Genomic DNA, 14,754 nt, shown 5'->3' with positions numbered 1-14,754 from the left:
TGTGATGACACTGGAAATGGTCAAACCATCGCTTGCACTTCATTGAAAAGAGGGATTGGATGTTGGCACAAGATGCTGACAGAAGCATACTCAGGGGAAGCATCATTGTGTCTCTGATTGGTTCTGAATATCTGTATTGTGCTTTGGGTTGTAATGGTAACAAACAGCATGTTAAGTGTTTCACAACTAGCTATGCCTAAAGATAAGACAGACCTTTTGGTAAGCTAGAGTCTTTCTCCTGCTTAAGGCCTTTAAACACAGAGGGCATGACAAATAAACAACACGAAAATGCTAAATACATGCCTACGAATATTATACGTATATGTTGGAAGGAGTGGATCTGGTCTGCGCCGCCCGCCTTTGTCAAGGTTGAAAGGAGTGATAAAGTTTGCCGTCTTAGTTCGGACTACGGAGCCTCCGTGTTGTTGTTTCATAAATATAGGTGCAACCAGTGATGTAGTAGAGGGTATACGTGGGTATATGGAGTATACCCACCTCTTTTTCTGTCGGTTCACAGTATACCCACCTATCAGCCAAGAAGCCATTGGAATATATAGGAGAGTATACCCACTTCCTCCTCTGTAACCTACCCATCTGCACCTTATCAACGACCACTACATCACTGGGGGCAACTCAAGCCGTTCCGCACAACACGATTGTCTGATGCCTTTATTTGCAGTGAAAAGTTCAGAAAATCGACTTTGTTCTGAAGAAAAGGTATGTTGCTTTTTCGCCTCATAGCAACAGTTAAAAAAAATATATATATTGACGTGCAAATAAATCACATGAAAAAAACGCCCCGTGTGTCAATCAATCACGAGTACCATCTTAAGTTGACTAATGCACCTGTTACCCAAAACATTATCCTTATCATCATGACACCTTTAGTTATGCTTTAGTTTCACAAAAGTGAATCACTTGTGTTTACTTGACAAATGGAACAATTTATCAAATAGAGACATTTCTGGTGAACATGCATAGGAAATAAATGGGCAACTAAAATCCAAAATGTATAGGCATTCTATTAGGTGTGGTTGTCTTCCCACTGCTTTGTCCTACTTGCAAGCTATCAGCCAGCTCATGTGATATAGATTATTATGTAAATATAGAATATGTTCAGCATCAATGCTCTGACCTCGTCACAGGTATATAAAAGGTTACTGATACAATAGGCCGCAACTAAACTTATTTTCAGACTTGCAGTAAAAATCTTGTTTTCAATGTGGAAGGCAAATCAATCGTATCTTTAAAAGAAGCATCAACTTGATGCAAAAAGAGACAGTATAAGATGGATAAACGGCTATACTCTGAATGATAACGGTTAATTCTAGGCCACTGACACACCTAGATAGGTGGCACCAGGCTCATTTAGAACACAGGTCCACTTGAATCCACTTCACTCTCGCCTCTCCTCGTAATCCTGACGATGAGCAGCTTGCCTCATCCCTTTGATGTTAACTTATGGATGTATGCGTTCGACATTCTCTTACACAATCAGCATCAAAGGTACACGCCCACGCACAGGCCCCGGCACACACAGCACACGCATGCATGCACAAAAGAGACCTCCGCGTACGCACGTCTCGCTCTCTCGAAAAAGTTGCAGCGATGCACACGCACACATGCATCACACAGAGGGGCAGGGATATAAGTAATTTAGCACAGTGTGACACTTTCACGGTCTAATTAGCCCCAGTGTTGCAGTAAACACGTCCCAATGACCCTCCAGTTCTGGTTACTCATTAAGTATAGATGGGGCTGAAGATGGCCAGAACCTTGGGACCAAGTATCCAGATTGCAACCACCATCATTAGACAGAAACCAAACAAGGAAACCCTTTCCTTTGCGGTTAGGAGAGGTCCATTTCTGACTATATTCACACACACACGAGAGGCATGCGCAATGGTGTGTGTACACGTTGACAGGAGTGTGTGATGCCGACTCAAGGAAAGCTCTAGAGAGATGCTGCATGGCGTGTAGAGAAGACAGACAGCTCTGTTGCTTGCTTGCTGCTACTGCTGCCGCGGTGATGGGGATTTTCCTCTTTCTCGCTCTCCCTCTCTCTGTTGCGGTAGCAGACGTGGCCAGCGAGCTGTGATCAAACTGTGCCTTCATCCCTTCTCTCTCTCTCGCTCTCTCATCAGCTGGAGGGCTTCAGCAGCAGGGTGCCCCAGATTCACAGACCACCTCCCTCCTCCCATCTAGTGCAGAGGCTGATTCCTCTCCACTGTGGAGCACTACTGACACCTTCTGGCCAGGGAAACGGCATACAACGTTGAGGAAGTGCAAGGAAGGCCTATTTGGTGGATTTTGAGATACACTCTCTTTCATGAAATTCATGGTGTTGACCTATAGTGTGACCATTATGATACGTGTCCACAGCCTCTGTCCTTTCCACGCTTCCAATTCATTATCAATGTAAGCAGCCGTGAAATGCATTCTGGTAGCGTGGCGGCGCGATTCCAGAGAGACGGGGCCATCACGTTGGCCGCTCATCATTTGCATAAAGTTGAGATCTGAGGCTACTTTATGCAAATCAGAGGCGTCCGGCGCAACTCGCCGCCTCTGGAAACTCCCTACAAACTGTTAAACTAACCATTATTGATCCAAAATAAAGACAGATTCAGTAAACTGCATGGCTTATTTCTCGCATTAAAATGTTTTTAGAAACACATTTCGGTGAACTATTATCGTGATATAAGAGACGAAAGTTTCTAAACGAGTCGCCATGTTGGTTTCCGGTGTGAAAGCTGGGAGCAGCAGCCCACGAGGGAAAGTGTTCGTCCAATCAGGTGCCTGATGCCTTGTGTCTAGTGGCAGCCCATCAAGCGTCCAATGCTAGGAAGCGAGGCGATCCCTCGCTATAAAAAATGCCCCTGTGGACATGCTGGGTATCTGTACGCGATACCTTTAAGGTATCAACCGACATAATCCAGTACCAAGTAGTATAGAAACATCTCCAGTCGAACAATACCTGCAATCGATACTTTCTGTGCCCAGATCAAGAAAAAATTACTATTTTCAGAGCAATGTGAGCGGAGTGGAGCATGATTGGAAGGATTTTGAATGGAGCGCAGAGCGGATTTTTGAAAAAGATGGAGCGTTATCCAATCTCCAATTTCACTCCGGTAGCACTCATACCATAGGTTCGATGCATGCCCCAAGCGAGCCCGACCAGAATGCATTTGTGTATTGCGCACAGCGGCTGTGTAAGATTGTTTCACTTGACTAGTGTGATCCAAACATCTCCAACAACTCCAGAGCTGCAGGTCAGTTTGATTTCAATCCTTGAGAATGGTTTGAATGGCAAATAATATTCATTTAAATCACCAGTTTTGGTTCTATAGCTCTACCTCAAAAAGGGAAATTCAACCAATTACCCTTTCAATTGATTCCTTTGAATTTCCGGCTGCACTGCCGTATCGGATCAATATTCCCAATAGATCAATCAAAGGTTGAAGTGGTTCTGCATGAGGCGCCCTGCACAGGCCCGAGGCCAGGCAGATGGGCAGTGAGAGGGAGGAGGAGGGGGGGGCAAGAAAATGGTACATCAGCGTAGATCCCTGAATCAATACCAGTGTGTGGAGTTAATCTAGTGAGTGTCCCTCTGGCAGAAATAAGTGACTGAAAGGTTGAACAGCACAGCACACCCAAAGAGCCATTATCAAATAGGACTAGCTCAGCATGTTTCTCCCAAATAAGCTACTTTTTTTTTGTTTGAGGGGTGTAGCCAGGGTTCAGCGAACCTCGGGGGTGACTTTGGGTTGAGCACTGTCAGGGACTTTCTCCCTTTGTGCACTGGAGTATTATATAAGATTGTATCTGGGCTTTTTTTTGTGCATGCTAGGCCAAATCCAATATATATATATATTCTTTTTATCCAAAGCTCTTAAATCCAAGAAAAGGAAATTAGCTTGACTCAAGCTGAGCAGTGCATGTTGATACTGTAATCATCTAACTGCACAGACGCTTCCCTTTTTTGCTTACAATGCAGGCAGAAAGTAGACAGTAGAGACACCATTCCACTCCAGTTGAGACTATAAAAAGGATAAAGAATTGTTTATGTGCTGGTTTGACTCTCTTCGAATGATACAAACAAAATCTTTAATCAGCTGTACATGCGTTGGCACAATGTCACATGATTTTCGTCTTATACCTCAAATGTGGAAAAATGAACCAAAATGCATAAAAAGGTAGAAACAAGCAGAAACAAACTATCAAATGTTCTACTCATTGGATGCCACATCGGGCTTCACAGACACTTTATGTTTTTGACATAATGTTGCAAGCACCTCTCTTTACAATACTGTTGGCGGGCAATACTTTGAAATATGAATGCAATGCTGAAAATAGAAAGCACCGTAAATACAACACAAAGCGAGATCCCCCTTCATCGAATCAAGCATAATTTACACGTATGCAGATGATTCGATCGGACGGATTGTACAAAAAAAAAAATCCCTTCATCTTGCTTTGTCATTGTACAGTTAATATATCAATGTTGAGGAACATTTTTACCGACAGGACGGAGGAAGACAACAGGGAATAGAGAAAGAGAAGTGAAAACTGAGAGGGAGGAACACAGACAAGACAGAAGAGAGGACGGAGAATGGGAGATACTTTGGATTTTTTTTTTTAGGGGACATTTACACTGTTATTTCAATCATAGCACACACAAAATGGGCTGAATAAAGACCAAAAAAAACCTGTAAAATGGCACTATGAAGTACAAAATTTGAGGCTTTTATGAGCCCACCACCACAGAAGAAGATGCAGTTCATACTTGTGGAATAGAGCAACTTTAAGCCTGGTTCTTGCTTCAATGTTAAGCTCTATGGTAGGCAATATGTGACGGATGGCAACATGATAAGAGACGGAGGGGAGAATCACAGTGACGTAAAGATGAAACACATATTATCATCTCTATATACAGGGCACCTCCCGTTACTGTATGCTTAGAATACAGTTATAAGTTCATCTTAGTGCATGGGGCTGGCCTTGAGTTGAACCGAGAACGTAGTGCTGTGAAAATGACACTAAAACATCAAGAGATTATTAAGTACAGCGGCTCCCCAAGAGGGTTTCAACAACACCCCGGGGGAGCTCTTGAAGAATAGATTCAACTAATTATTTTCACAATATAATAATTTCCTCAAAATTGATTAATCATTTCTTCATCTCCGTCCATATTGACACGTGTGCAAATTTTTTTTTAACTAAAGAAACATTTCCTCAAACAGGGGGTTCCTAATACAGATTTATTAGACCCCTATGAAGAATGAAATTCAAGTCTAACCCGGTGCGTCCGCAGAGGCAAATCAAACACCCTGCTGACGCCAATCCTCACCTGCATGAGGGGTCACTCGGTCATTGACCCGCTTCAGTCCTCTTGGTGCTAACGCAGTACAGAGTAAGGCTTCACTGCATCGGTATTGATAGTCCAGGACAGTCTTGTCTCAGAAAGGCACGCGACTGAGCTCCGCGGTTTTCAAAGTTCGCTACTGCTCCGGCTCCTCGTCCTTCGTTTTTTTTTTCTTTTTTTTCTTAGCAGCACTTTGCATTGATCTCCGTTCCAGAGAAAATGACACTTTGTGACCTTGTCAAGAATATCCACATACGTACATATTTACAGAGAAGATCGTCTCCTTGGACTTCAGTTGATATTTGTTTTGTTAGTTTTTTTGTTACTTATACACATAGAGGGTGAAGTGAGGTGTGTGTGTGTGTGTGTGTGACTGTACATATGGCAAGAATGTAGAAAGATACCACACGGGAAAAGGAGACAAAACGAAACACAGATGATGACCTGTCAGCCTGTATGTATGTGTGTGTTAAAGTGTGTTTTTACGAGTGCTTGATAGTGTATTTGCCTTTCTGCAGCTGGACGATGTAGAGCTTTGACTTGGTGCCGTCCAGTCTCTTGAACCACACCTCGTCGTTGTTGATGGTGGTGATGATGGCACTGAAAGACACAAACATACAGCAACATCAATCACGCATCATCATCATGTATTCACAGTAGAGGGGAAATTAAGCAGAACTGCTGAAGAGATATTAACTGCACTAACAAGATTTACACTAAAGAGAATCCGGGAAGTTTTTTACAGACAGCCAACGGCTACAGAGAAGAGGAGTAATACTTTTTAAAAGGGCTGTGTAACATGAACTTTTGTGTTATTAACAGGAACTATTTGCCTGTGTTTAGGTCCTTTGCAGTCTAACTGAAATAGTGGAGCACTTTGTACCTTTCTGGTAGGGCTGCACGATTTTGAAAAAATATATAATTGCGATTATTTTGACTGATAATGCAATTGTGATATTAGAGGGAATGATAACTTTTACATCATTATTCTTACTTTAATTTCGATATTTGCAGGGGATCTATACCAAACAAAGATGTTTTCTTAAATCTGTAGAATATGATATGTAGGCAAGGCCAACAAGGCCTTTAACAAATATTACACCTCCTGCGATTTGAAAATTGCAGCAGGCCATATTGAGATTTTGATCAAATTTCCGATTAATTGTGCAGCCCTACTTTCTGGTGTGCAGTGAAGGCGGATGAGAAATTACTTGTACAGGTAAATTAGATAAATTAATGAAATAGGCACTGTAAATTGGCCTCAGACGTGCAAAAGGTTTGCACATAATGGCGGCTAATCTTTGACAGACGTCTGACGGAATGTCACCACAGTGGAACGGATATAAAGCATGATGTCTTTCTTTCTTAAGATTGATTACTTATTTTTGTTTTCTAAGATCTTCCTGGAGCCGTTTTACCATCACCCGCAATTTATTGAATTGCAGTTTTAAGTCAAAAACCTTCAAATTTTCTCCTAGTATCTCCTAGGAAAGCACTTTAACTATTAACACTACGAGTAAATATATAAATACACCATCTTAACCCTATAATGTTCCAATATTATTAGAGTATTATAGCCCTACTATAGGAGATGCATAGCCCAGGTATAATCATAGCAATAAAACCACAGCTGATTATGACTGACACAGTATGGCATTCTTAAATAAATAATATATAAATAAATATGAGCAAGAGATTGCTGATACCGGTCGATACACACGCCGTCATGTGAATAAGGGGAGTAGTGGCGCTTATTTTTTTTCACTTCAAGCACTATCCATGGTTGTTCAGTGAAGTTGAGATCTGGTGAAGGAAACTACATTTTAATGGTCACAGACTGTAAGGTATGCTCTACTGTACGAATGTTCAGATCTCCGTACTGCAGCTCTACCCGTTCATAGCAGCCGCCTGTTGCTTTTGTGTCACCTCTCCAGCAGTGCTGAAGGAGAGGAGTGGTGTGCAATGAAAACAACAATGCACACCCACTATTCACCGAGCATCCCGTACGGACGACACGCGGGGCACGATGTTGAATCACAATGATTCAGCCTGATACTCACAGTGTCTCTCTTTGTTTAAATCCATCCACAGTCATTTCCCTTACAAATGAATCCACCACGTGACCGCTGCGTCTTAGTCATGCCGACTCACACAATGTGTCAGTAACACCAAGTTGTGCAAATGAGTACACACACATCATTTAGCACCATAGCTCGCAACCAAAATCATTGCTCCCTCTGGTTATTACAAAGAGTAATCAACACACACACACACACCTAGTCGGGTACTCGTCCTTCCTGTTGATACAGATGGCCTGTCCCCTGCAGTACCACTGGTTGTCATAGAAAAGCCGACCGTCCTCGAAGCGCGCCACATGGTGATGTCTGTCAGGCTTGACTGCAGCAGGGACTGGAGGGAGAGGAGGACAAAGGGGACAGTGTAAAGAAATACAACACAAAACAGAAAAAAAAGAAACACAGAGAGAAGGACAAAGACGGGAACATTTGTCTCCTTTTCAACCATGAACTTGACTACTGTCAGCTGAAAGTATTGAATCAGCCCCTCCCGTGTAACTGCGGGTCGATCGCTGCACTCAACCAGGTATTGACTGTAACCAAGGACGGAAAGAAACTCTTACCGTCCACCTTCACCCTGTGTGGCCCCATTGATGCCATCGCCTGTGGGGGGAGGACACAGACACAACTAAAAGGTCAAATCACAAACACCAAGCGACTACTTTAAAACTCCGTTTCCAAAATACCTTTCTTATCGCGGTCCAGTCTTCGAGAATATCAAGATCTTGCAGCATGTAAACGATATAAGGCCGTAATGGAGCGGGTTAAGGACAAACGTACAGTTTAAGTGGCAGGAAACATCTGTCTTAACAGCACATCACTGGAATGCGGCAGCAAAAATGTGGTGCAGAAGATGAATGATGGGAGGAATAAGGCGAGGACAGAACAAAAGGAAAAGGATATCAGAGACAACGACGGGCTTCTTCTTCTTGACGGGGCAGAACGGGTCTTTCTTCTTGTTTTTCCGTGAGTGCAATCCATCATTCCACAACTCTGGAAAGCAAAGAGGACAGATTATAGAGAGGAAAAACACCATGCTTCATGCTCATAATTCAATCGGTTTTATAGATTATAAGTGCAAACTTTGCATCTTGTCGGTTAATATACTCTATGGGGGACAGAACCTGCCAAAGAAAAAAAAAAGAATAAATAATGAATAAATAAATAAATGAAATAAATATATAAATATGTCATTAAATGTAGCAAATATATTATATATATATTATATCAAAATTAAATGTAGCCATTAATTAATTGATAAAATGTGACATAAATTGATACTTCTGTTTTAATTTACTTCTTTTGCTGCTTTTATTAATTTTTAAATGTATTTATTTATATATTTTTGAATTTCTTTTTTATTTCTTTCTTTTTGCATTTAAATGTATTTTTTAATCTATTTTATATTTATTTTTAAATGTTTATATTTATTATTTATGTATTTATTTATGCACGATTTTCACCCCTTATTTATTTCTGTATTCTTTTCTACATTCATTTCTTTATATATTTCTGCCTCATGATGCAAATGAGGGGGCTGAGCGTGTGTCATGGGATCATTAATAACACTGATTGTGCTCTGTATCTGAGGTCAGTTAGCACTTGCACCAAACAATTAATTGACAGGTTTGTCAGTGGACTGATTCAAATTTTGATAAATGAAATGTCTTACTTACTGTTCAATGAAAATACCAAATATTTACCAAATACTGCTGATCAAAATGACTGTGAGGAATGCTTTTCTCCATTTCACAACAATAATAAAGTGACTACAGTAGCTTTTGGTGCCAGGATGTGACTGTGAGCCCCAGTTGGTACCTGAGGTAATGTCAATACTGTGTCGGTCTTCCTCCAATCTTCTTATCTTCTCCTCCAGTTCACTCTGCACCGTGTCAAACAGCAGCAGCTTCTCACTCTGGGAGACAGAAACAATAATACACCGGTTGGTCTTGGTTAGACTGGGGTTCAATTCAGTCTGTTTAGACAGTGGATACTGTGGCAAAAACCCAAACATCCCAAACTACAGTGGATATCCTACATTGTAGAGGCAGTAATCTATTTGAACAAAATGTGTTTTGACATGGAAAACACAAACCTAACCCCCACATAAGACTCATTTGTTGACCTCTCACCTCCCAGTGTTGGCAGGCAGCCTGGATCTCACACTCGTACTTGTTCTTCACCGACTCCAAGCACAGCTCCCTGTAGATCCCTGTGACAAGCATTTCAACATCAAATCAGTCTGAGGCAGCCAGCAGTAAAGATTTGAGCCTTTGAACTACAAAAAACATAGTTTTGTTTTATCATTTTGTAGCTTTCAAGTGGTGTTCCTTATGTTTTCAAATCCAAACATTCAACATGTTGGTCCAAGTACTGTACGTATGTTTTAGTGTCTAAATGCTATCTTCCCAAGATCTTCTAAAAACCTTTTCCCACATGACCTGATATAGGTTTCTGCATGATGATGATGCTACAAACACACAGCGATCAGCCATAACATTATGACAGCATGGGCACCCTGACCGGTCTGCGGCTACGCAGCCCCATACGCAACAAACTGCGATGCACTGTGTGTTCTGACTCCTTTCTATCGGAACCAGCATTAACGTTTTCAGCAATTTGAGCTACAGTAGCTCTTCTATTGGATCGGACAACACGGGCCAGCCTTCGCTCCCCACGTGCATCACTGAGCCTCGGGTCTGACCCTGTTGCCGGTTCACCGGTTTACCTTCCTTGGACCACTTTTGGTAGGTCCTGACCACTGCAGACTGGGAACATCCCACAAGAGCTGCAGTTCTGGAGATGCTCTGACCCAGTCGTCCAGCCAGCACAGTTTGGCCCTTGTCAAAGTCGCTCACATCCTTACGCTCGCCCATTTCTTCTGCTTCCAACACAAAGTTCAAAATGTTCACTTGCTGTCTAATATATATATTCCCCCCACTGCCAGGTGCCATTGTAACTAGATAATCAATGTTATTCACTTCACCTGTGAGTGGTCATAATGTTATGGCTGATCGATGTATATCCTTATCCATAGTCAGTGTATTATCTATAGTAACTTAGATGGCAGTCGGCATGCACCCACTTTGGAGAAGCAGACAGGAATACAAGCACGGAAGCTAAGCAATGTACTGCTGTGGACGCCACGTTAGTTTGGATGCGGTAGTCACACAATAACACAAACCAACTAATAGATCGAGGCAGAGCAGTAACTCTCCTGTTTTGCTAGGTAAAATTACTGTTTTTGTCAAAGGTGTCTGGTGGCTTTGGAGTGAGTGATATAAAGGCTTCAGTCCCCCGTCGAAAAGGGCTGTCTGATGGCAAGGTAAAGCGGTGAAAGTATTCTAAATATAGTGTACACTTAAACTGATATTGATTTTTTTAGGTGGCTAAAACAGGTTTCTCCGCTGCTCCCGCCTACAGCCGCTTTACCTCGCCGTCAGACAGCGCCTTTCCGACGGGGAAGTGAAGCCGTTATATCATTCTCTTCAAATTTACAAAAACAGTAATTTTTCCTTGCAGAACACAGGAGTACACACACAACTCCACTTCAAAAGATCAAAACTAAACTTTTCAGTTATTTAAACGTTGACTCAGCTAATTCACATTATCACCCTTTGCTTTTGCCGTAATAACGCAAAGTAAGTAACGCATCCTAACTCACTGTCATAGATGGCTGACATGTAAAGTAACGTTTAAATATTGAAGTACATTACAGCAAAGCTTGTAATGTTACATTGACCCACCAGCAACTTTGGTCCTTATCTGCATGTTCTCCTGCAAGTTGGCTAGAGGTTCCAGGTACTCTTGGGCACAGCCAGCCATTACCTCCTGCAGCTTGATGTCCACCTGGCTCAGGCGCTCCTTGTACAACCTGAACAGTGGAAAATAAGGAGGCAAGGAACAATTCAATCAGTTCACAAGCTTAAACTGGCTGGGGAAACTCCAGCGTCATTTCAGCATTACAGTGAGCAATCTCAAAACAGTGGTAATAAATAAGAAATGTGAATTAAACTCAACAGGTATTTAGAAAGTGTAGGCTATGAGGAAAAGCAGAATAAAAGACTGTTTCAAAAATAATCTGATTTCCCAACTCTGGTGTGCAGAATAGCAAAATAATGTCTCGTCTCTCCAGAACAGGATGCTGTGGCACACCTACAGCAGGAGGCCGTTTAGTTAACGTACTTGCCAGTATGCCTGATATCGTCTCAAATACACCGGCTGAGTTTAACATATTATAAGTCTTTTTTCAAAAAAGAATTTCATCTCAAAATGATGGTCAGCTTGTCAAAATTGCTGATAGTAAATAAGATATCTGACCTACAAAGATTAACATTGTTTTTATTTTATTAACAAAAAGCAAATGTGGAAGTGGAGGAGTTTAAATACCAAGACCAGGCTAAATGCATACAATCACGGGCAGAAGAACTCTGGCAAAAGCCAAAATTGAGAACTTACTGTTTATTTAAGAAAGATTACAAATGTGAAAATTTGTTAAATATAATGTGCCTAAAAGTCAGAGGTCACTTTGTGCACAGTTAAGATGTGGTATATCACCACTACACACTGAAACAGGAAGATACTGAGGTGTAATTGAAGACGAAAGACTGTGTCTATACTGTGAACTAAATGATGTTGAGAATGAAATTAATTTCATTTTATTTTTGTCATTTGTATCATGATTTACAACAAATATTATTTAAATGTTCCTGGTTAGATTTGGTGTATATTTGTGATTGTATTTTTGTTGTATTTCCATTGTGGGATATATCCTGGAGCAATATTTGTGGGGGGTTCATGTTTACGATTATGTTTGGATGATGTTGTGTTTACATGTATGTTTGGATGATGCTTAAGGTGACCAGGTGTTCCACTTTACGAGGGACTGCACAGCATTTTTATCCCTTGTCCCACGTCCCACATATTGAGACGATGTCCCACATTTTCATCGGATCTACTTTTCAAAAGCCAAACCACTGTAGGACAGACGCTTTTTTTTAAATCTGGCTTTTATCAAATGGCTGTAAAGAAAGCAGGGAAGGCTGTCATCACGGGGTTGTTTGCTGTCAAACTGCGCACACGTGGGTCAACTGCAGGTTATCATCTCACCGTCGTTGCTACGCTATGCCCTACGGGGAAAATTGTGAGTCACCGCAGAGTCACAAGCTGTGCAGATTTAGGTCGAATATGATGGAAACTACCACAAAGAAAACGAAAAGCAGCTACAACAAAGACTGTGAAACTATTTATTTATCAGCCGAGTTTTTGTGAAATTTGCCAGTTATTTTTCCATGTCACACAGGGGGTTAATACGACGTGAATCGACACAGTTCATGTGTCAAAAAGAGATTTGCCGATCTATGGATGCATTCGGGGCAAAGCATAGAGCTGTTAAAAGATAAGGGGCAGAATAGAAATGTATATTATTTAAGTTAGATAGACATTATATCAAAATTGTAGACGACCTCTCAGCCTTCGTAGGGTGTCCCACATTGTCCCACACAAACATACTCTTTGTCCCACATTTGGTTTGTTGGGATCTGGTCACCCTGATGATGCTGGTGTATTGCGCCGTTAGATGATGGTGGGCTAAAATGCCGGAAGGTTTGATTTGTTGTTAGTTAAAGTGACTGTTTGTAACTTCTTACACGTATAAATCACCCGGGTTGGTGTCCCATGAGCGCTCAAATATGCACGCTCGCATATGCGTGGGGGAGACCGTAGCTTTGGTCTCCAGAGTCGGAGTCTCTGCTGTACTCTGCTCCTCTGCCTGCCTTCACTCAGCCCCCTCCACCTCACGTGCATGCGCGCACACTCCACACTGCAGAAGACTTTGTAGCTCTGAGAATATCTAGTGAATGTACAGTGGACGTTTATGCAGAAATAACTGCTGCAGCTCCTCCAGACCAACAGAGGTTTTCCGTGTCTTGTGAAGTGATGGGACTCCGCAGCGAGAAACGTTATCGTCTCTGACCGGGTGCCGGTGTCTCCCTCCGACCACAGTCCGGAGGCTGAAGCAGGAAAAGCCAACACTAGGATCAGCAGTGATTCATGGAGAGACCTTCGTCTGGTCAGCTAACATTACTGCCAAGCAACTGAAATATAGAGTGATATTGTGGTTTTAGCTGACGTGTGTCGCCTCACTGTTTTGAGCGATGCTCCTTCATGTCTATTTAGAGCGAGCAAGCGCGAGCCCGACGCTGACTTTCGTTGACTTCACGGCCACAGGTGTCGCTGTTAACAAGCATTTCGGATTCTTACAAACAGTCCCTTTAATGTGTCTGAATAATCCCATGAGGGATGAGTTATGTATAATGACCAGACACGAAAATAAATCATTCATTCATACATACAAGTAATTGACTAATGGCTGATTACCACCTGTTTTTACAATGTCTTTATGGAGAATAAGGCTGATCATCACTTGGACACAGTATCCCAAGCAAACAGATAACATGACAAGCATCTCAGAGTCTCTGGCACAGACCTTAATAAACTTCAACATGAAGTTGATTGAGAGCAGACAGCAGCAGCAGGTGAAGGCTGTATTTAGTTGGGAACAACATGTGAAGGGACTTACTGCTCCTTCAAGTCAGTGAACTGTTTCTCCAGGGTGGTCATCTCATCCAGGCACTCCATCCTCCTCCTCTCACAGTCCTCATCATCCATCTCTGTTCATAATAGAAACACATGACAGCTTTGACATCACCTCCATATCTACAACTGGTACTGCTTTTCTTCTCATCCACCATCATAACAGATGTGCATATTCAGTTCATTCAGCAGTGGGTTGATATTTAAGGCCTGTTTGTTCCTACCCGAGCTGTCTCCATCTTCAGACACGGAGGAGCTCACCGTGTCCTCCTCGTCGGTGCTGCTGCCGTCCTGCTCTGGAAAGTCCACCTCCATTTCTTCGTGGTTGCTTTCTTTCTTCTCCCGGGCGTGAACCGGCATTGCGACTTCCAGACTTGCCGGTGGTAACGGGGGGGTTAGAAGCGCTGTTCGTGAATTATAACCCCGAATAGAGAGGCAAATGTAGCTCAGACAGCTAACCGGTTAGCTAGCCCGCATCTAGACAGCTGGTAACGCAAACATGGCCTCCGTCAACCAATCAGAGGAGGCTTTACTGAGTCCGTCCAATCAGATGTCGGTATGGGTAACTAATGGCTACGCAAAGACTGTAGGGACTTGTAGTTTCTTAAATTTTTTCTGAAGCAATAATACTATTTGTGCAGGTATTCCAATACATATTTTTCTGAGGGGTTTGGAAACATTATTATATTATATTATATTATATTATATTATATTATATTATAT

At 42.1% G+C, this 14,754-nt stretch overlaps 1 protein-coding gene across 3 annotated transcripts; it reads right to left on the bottom strand.

Moving 5' to 3' along the window:
• Positions 1-4,043: 4,043 nt before the first annotated feature.
• On the bottom strand, positions 4,044-14,556 carry LOC141756135 (breast cancer metastasis-suppressor 1-like protein-A). 3 transcript variants are annotated; one of them, XM_074615654.1, is made up of 10 exons: positions 14,256-14,556; positions 14,018-14,108; positions 11,184-11,311; positions 9,570-9,649; positions 9,256-9,352; positions 8,341-8,430; positions 8,124-8,188; positions 8,001-8,040; positions 7,639-7,771; positions 4,044-5,962 (listed from the first exon to the last, which is right to left on the bottom strand). In XM_074615654.1, the coding sequence occupies exons 1-10, from the start codon at positions 14,389-14,391 to the stop codon at positions 5,845-5,847; spliced, it is 978 nt and encodes a 325-aa protein (XP_074471755.1). In that variant the 5' UTR covers positions 14,392-14,556; the 3' UTR covers positions 4,044-5,844. The 3 variants fall into 3 exon arrangements, with proteins under 3 accessions (XP_074471755.1, XP_074471757.1, XP_074471758.1); XM_074615656.1 differs by having other exon boundaries at positions 8,001-8,035; positions 8,125-8,188; XM_074615657.1 differs by lacking the exons at positions 14,018-14,108; positions 14,256-14,556 and adding an exon at positions 13,086-13,441.
• Between the last annotated feature and the right edge of the window lie 198 nt (positions 14,557-14,754).

This window comes from Sebastes fasciatus, chromosome 18 (assembly GCF_043250625.1).
Source record: "Sebastes fasciatus isolate fSebFas1 chromosome 18, fSebFas1.pri, whole genome shotgun sequence".
Classification (NCBI taxonomy): domain Eukaryota; kingdom Metazoa; phylum Chordata; class Actinopteri; order Perciformes; family Sebastidae; genus Sebastes; species Sebastes fasciatus.
The sequence above is the reverse complement of the archived record's forward strand: the minus strand, read 5'-3'. Positions and strand labels throughout refer to the sequence as shown.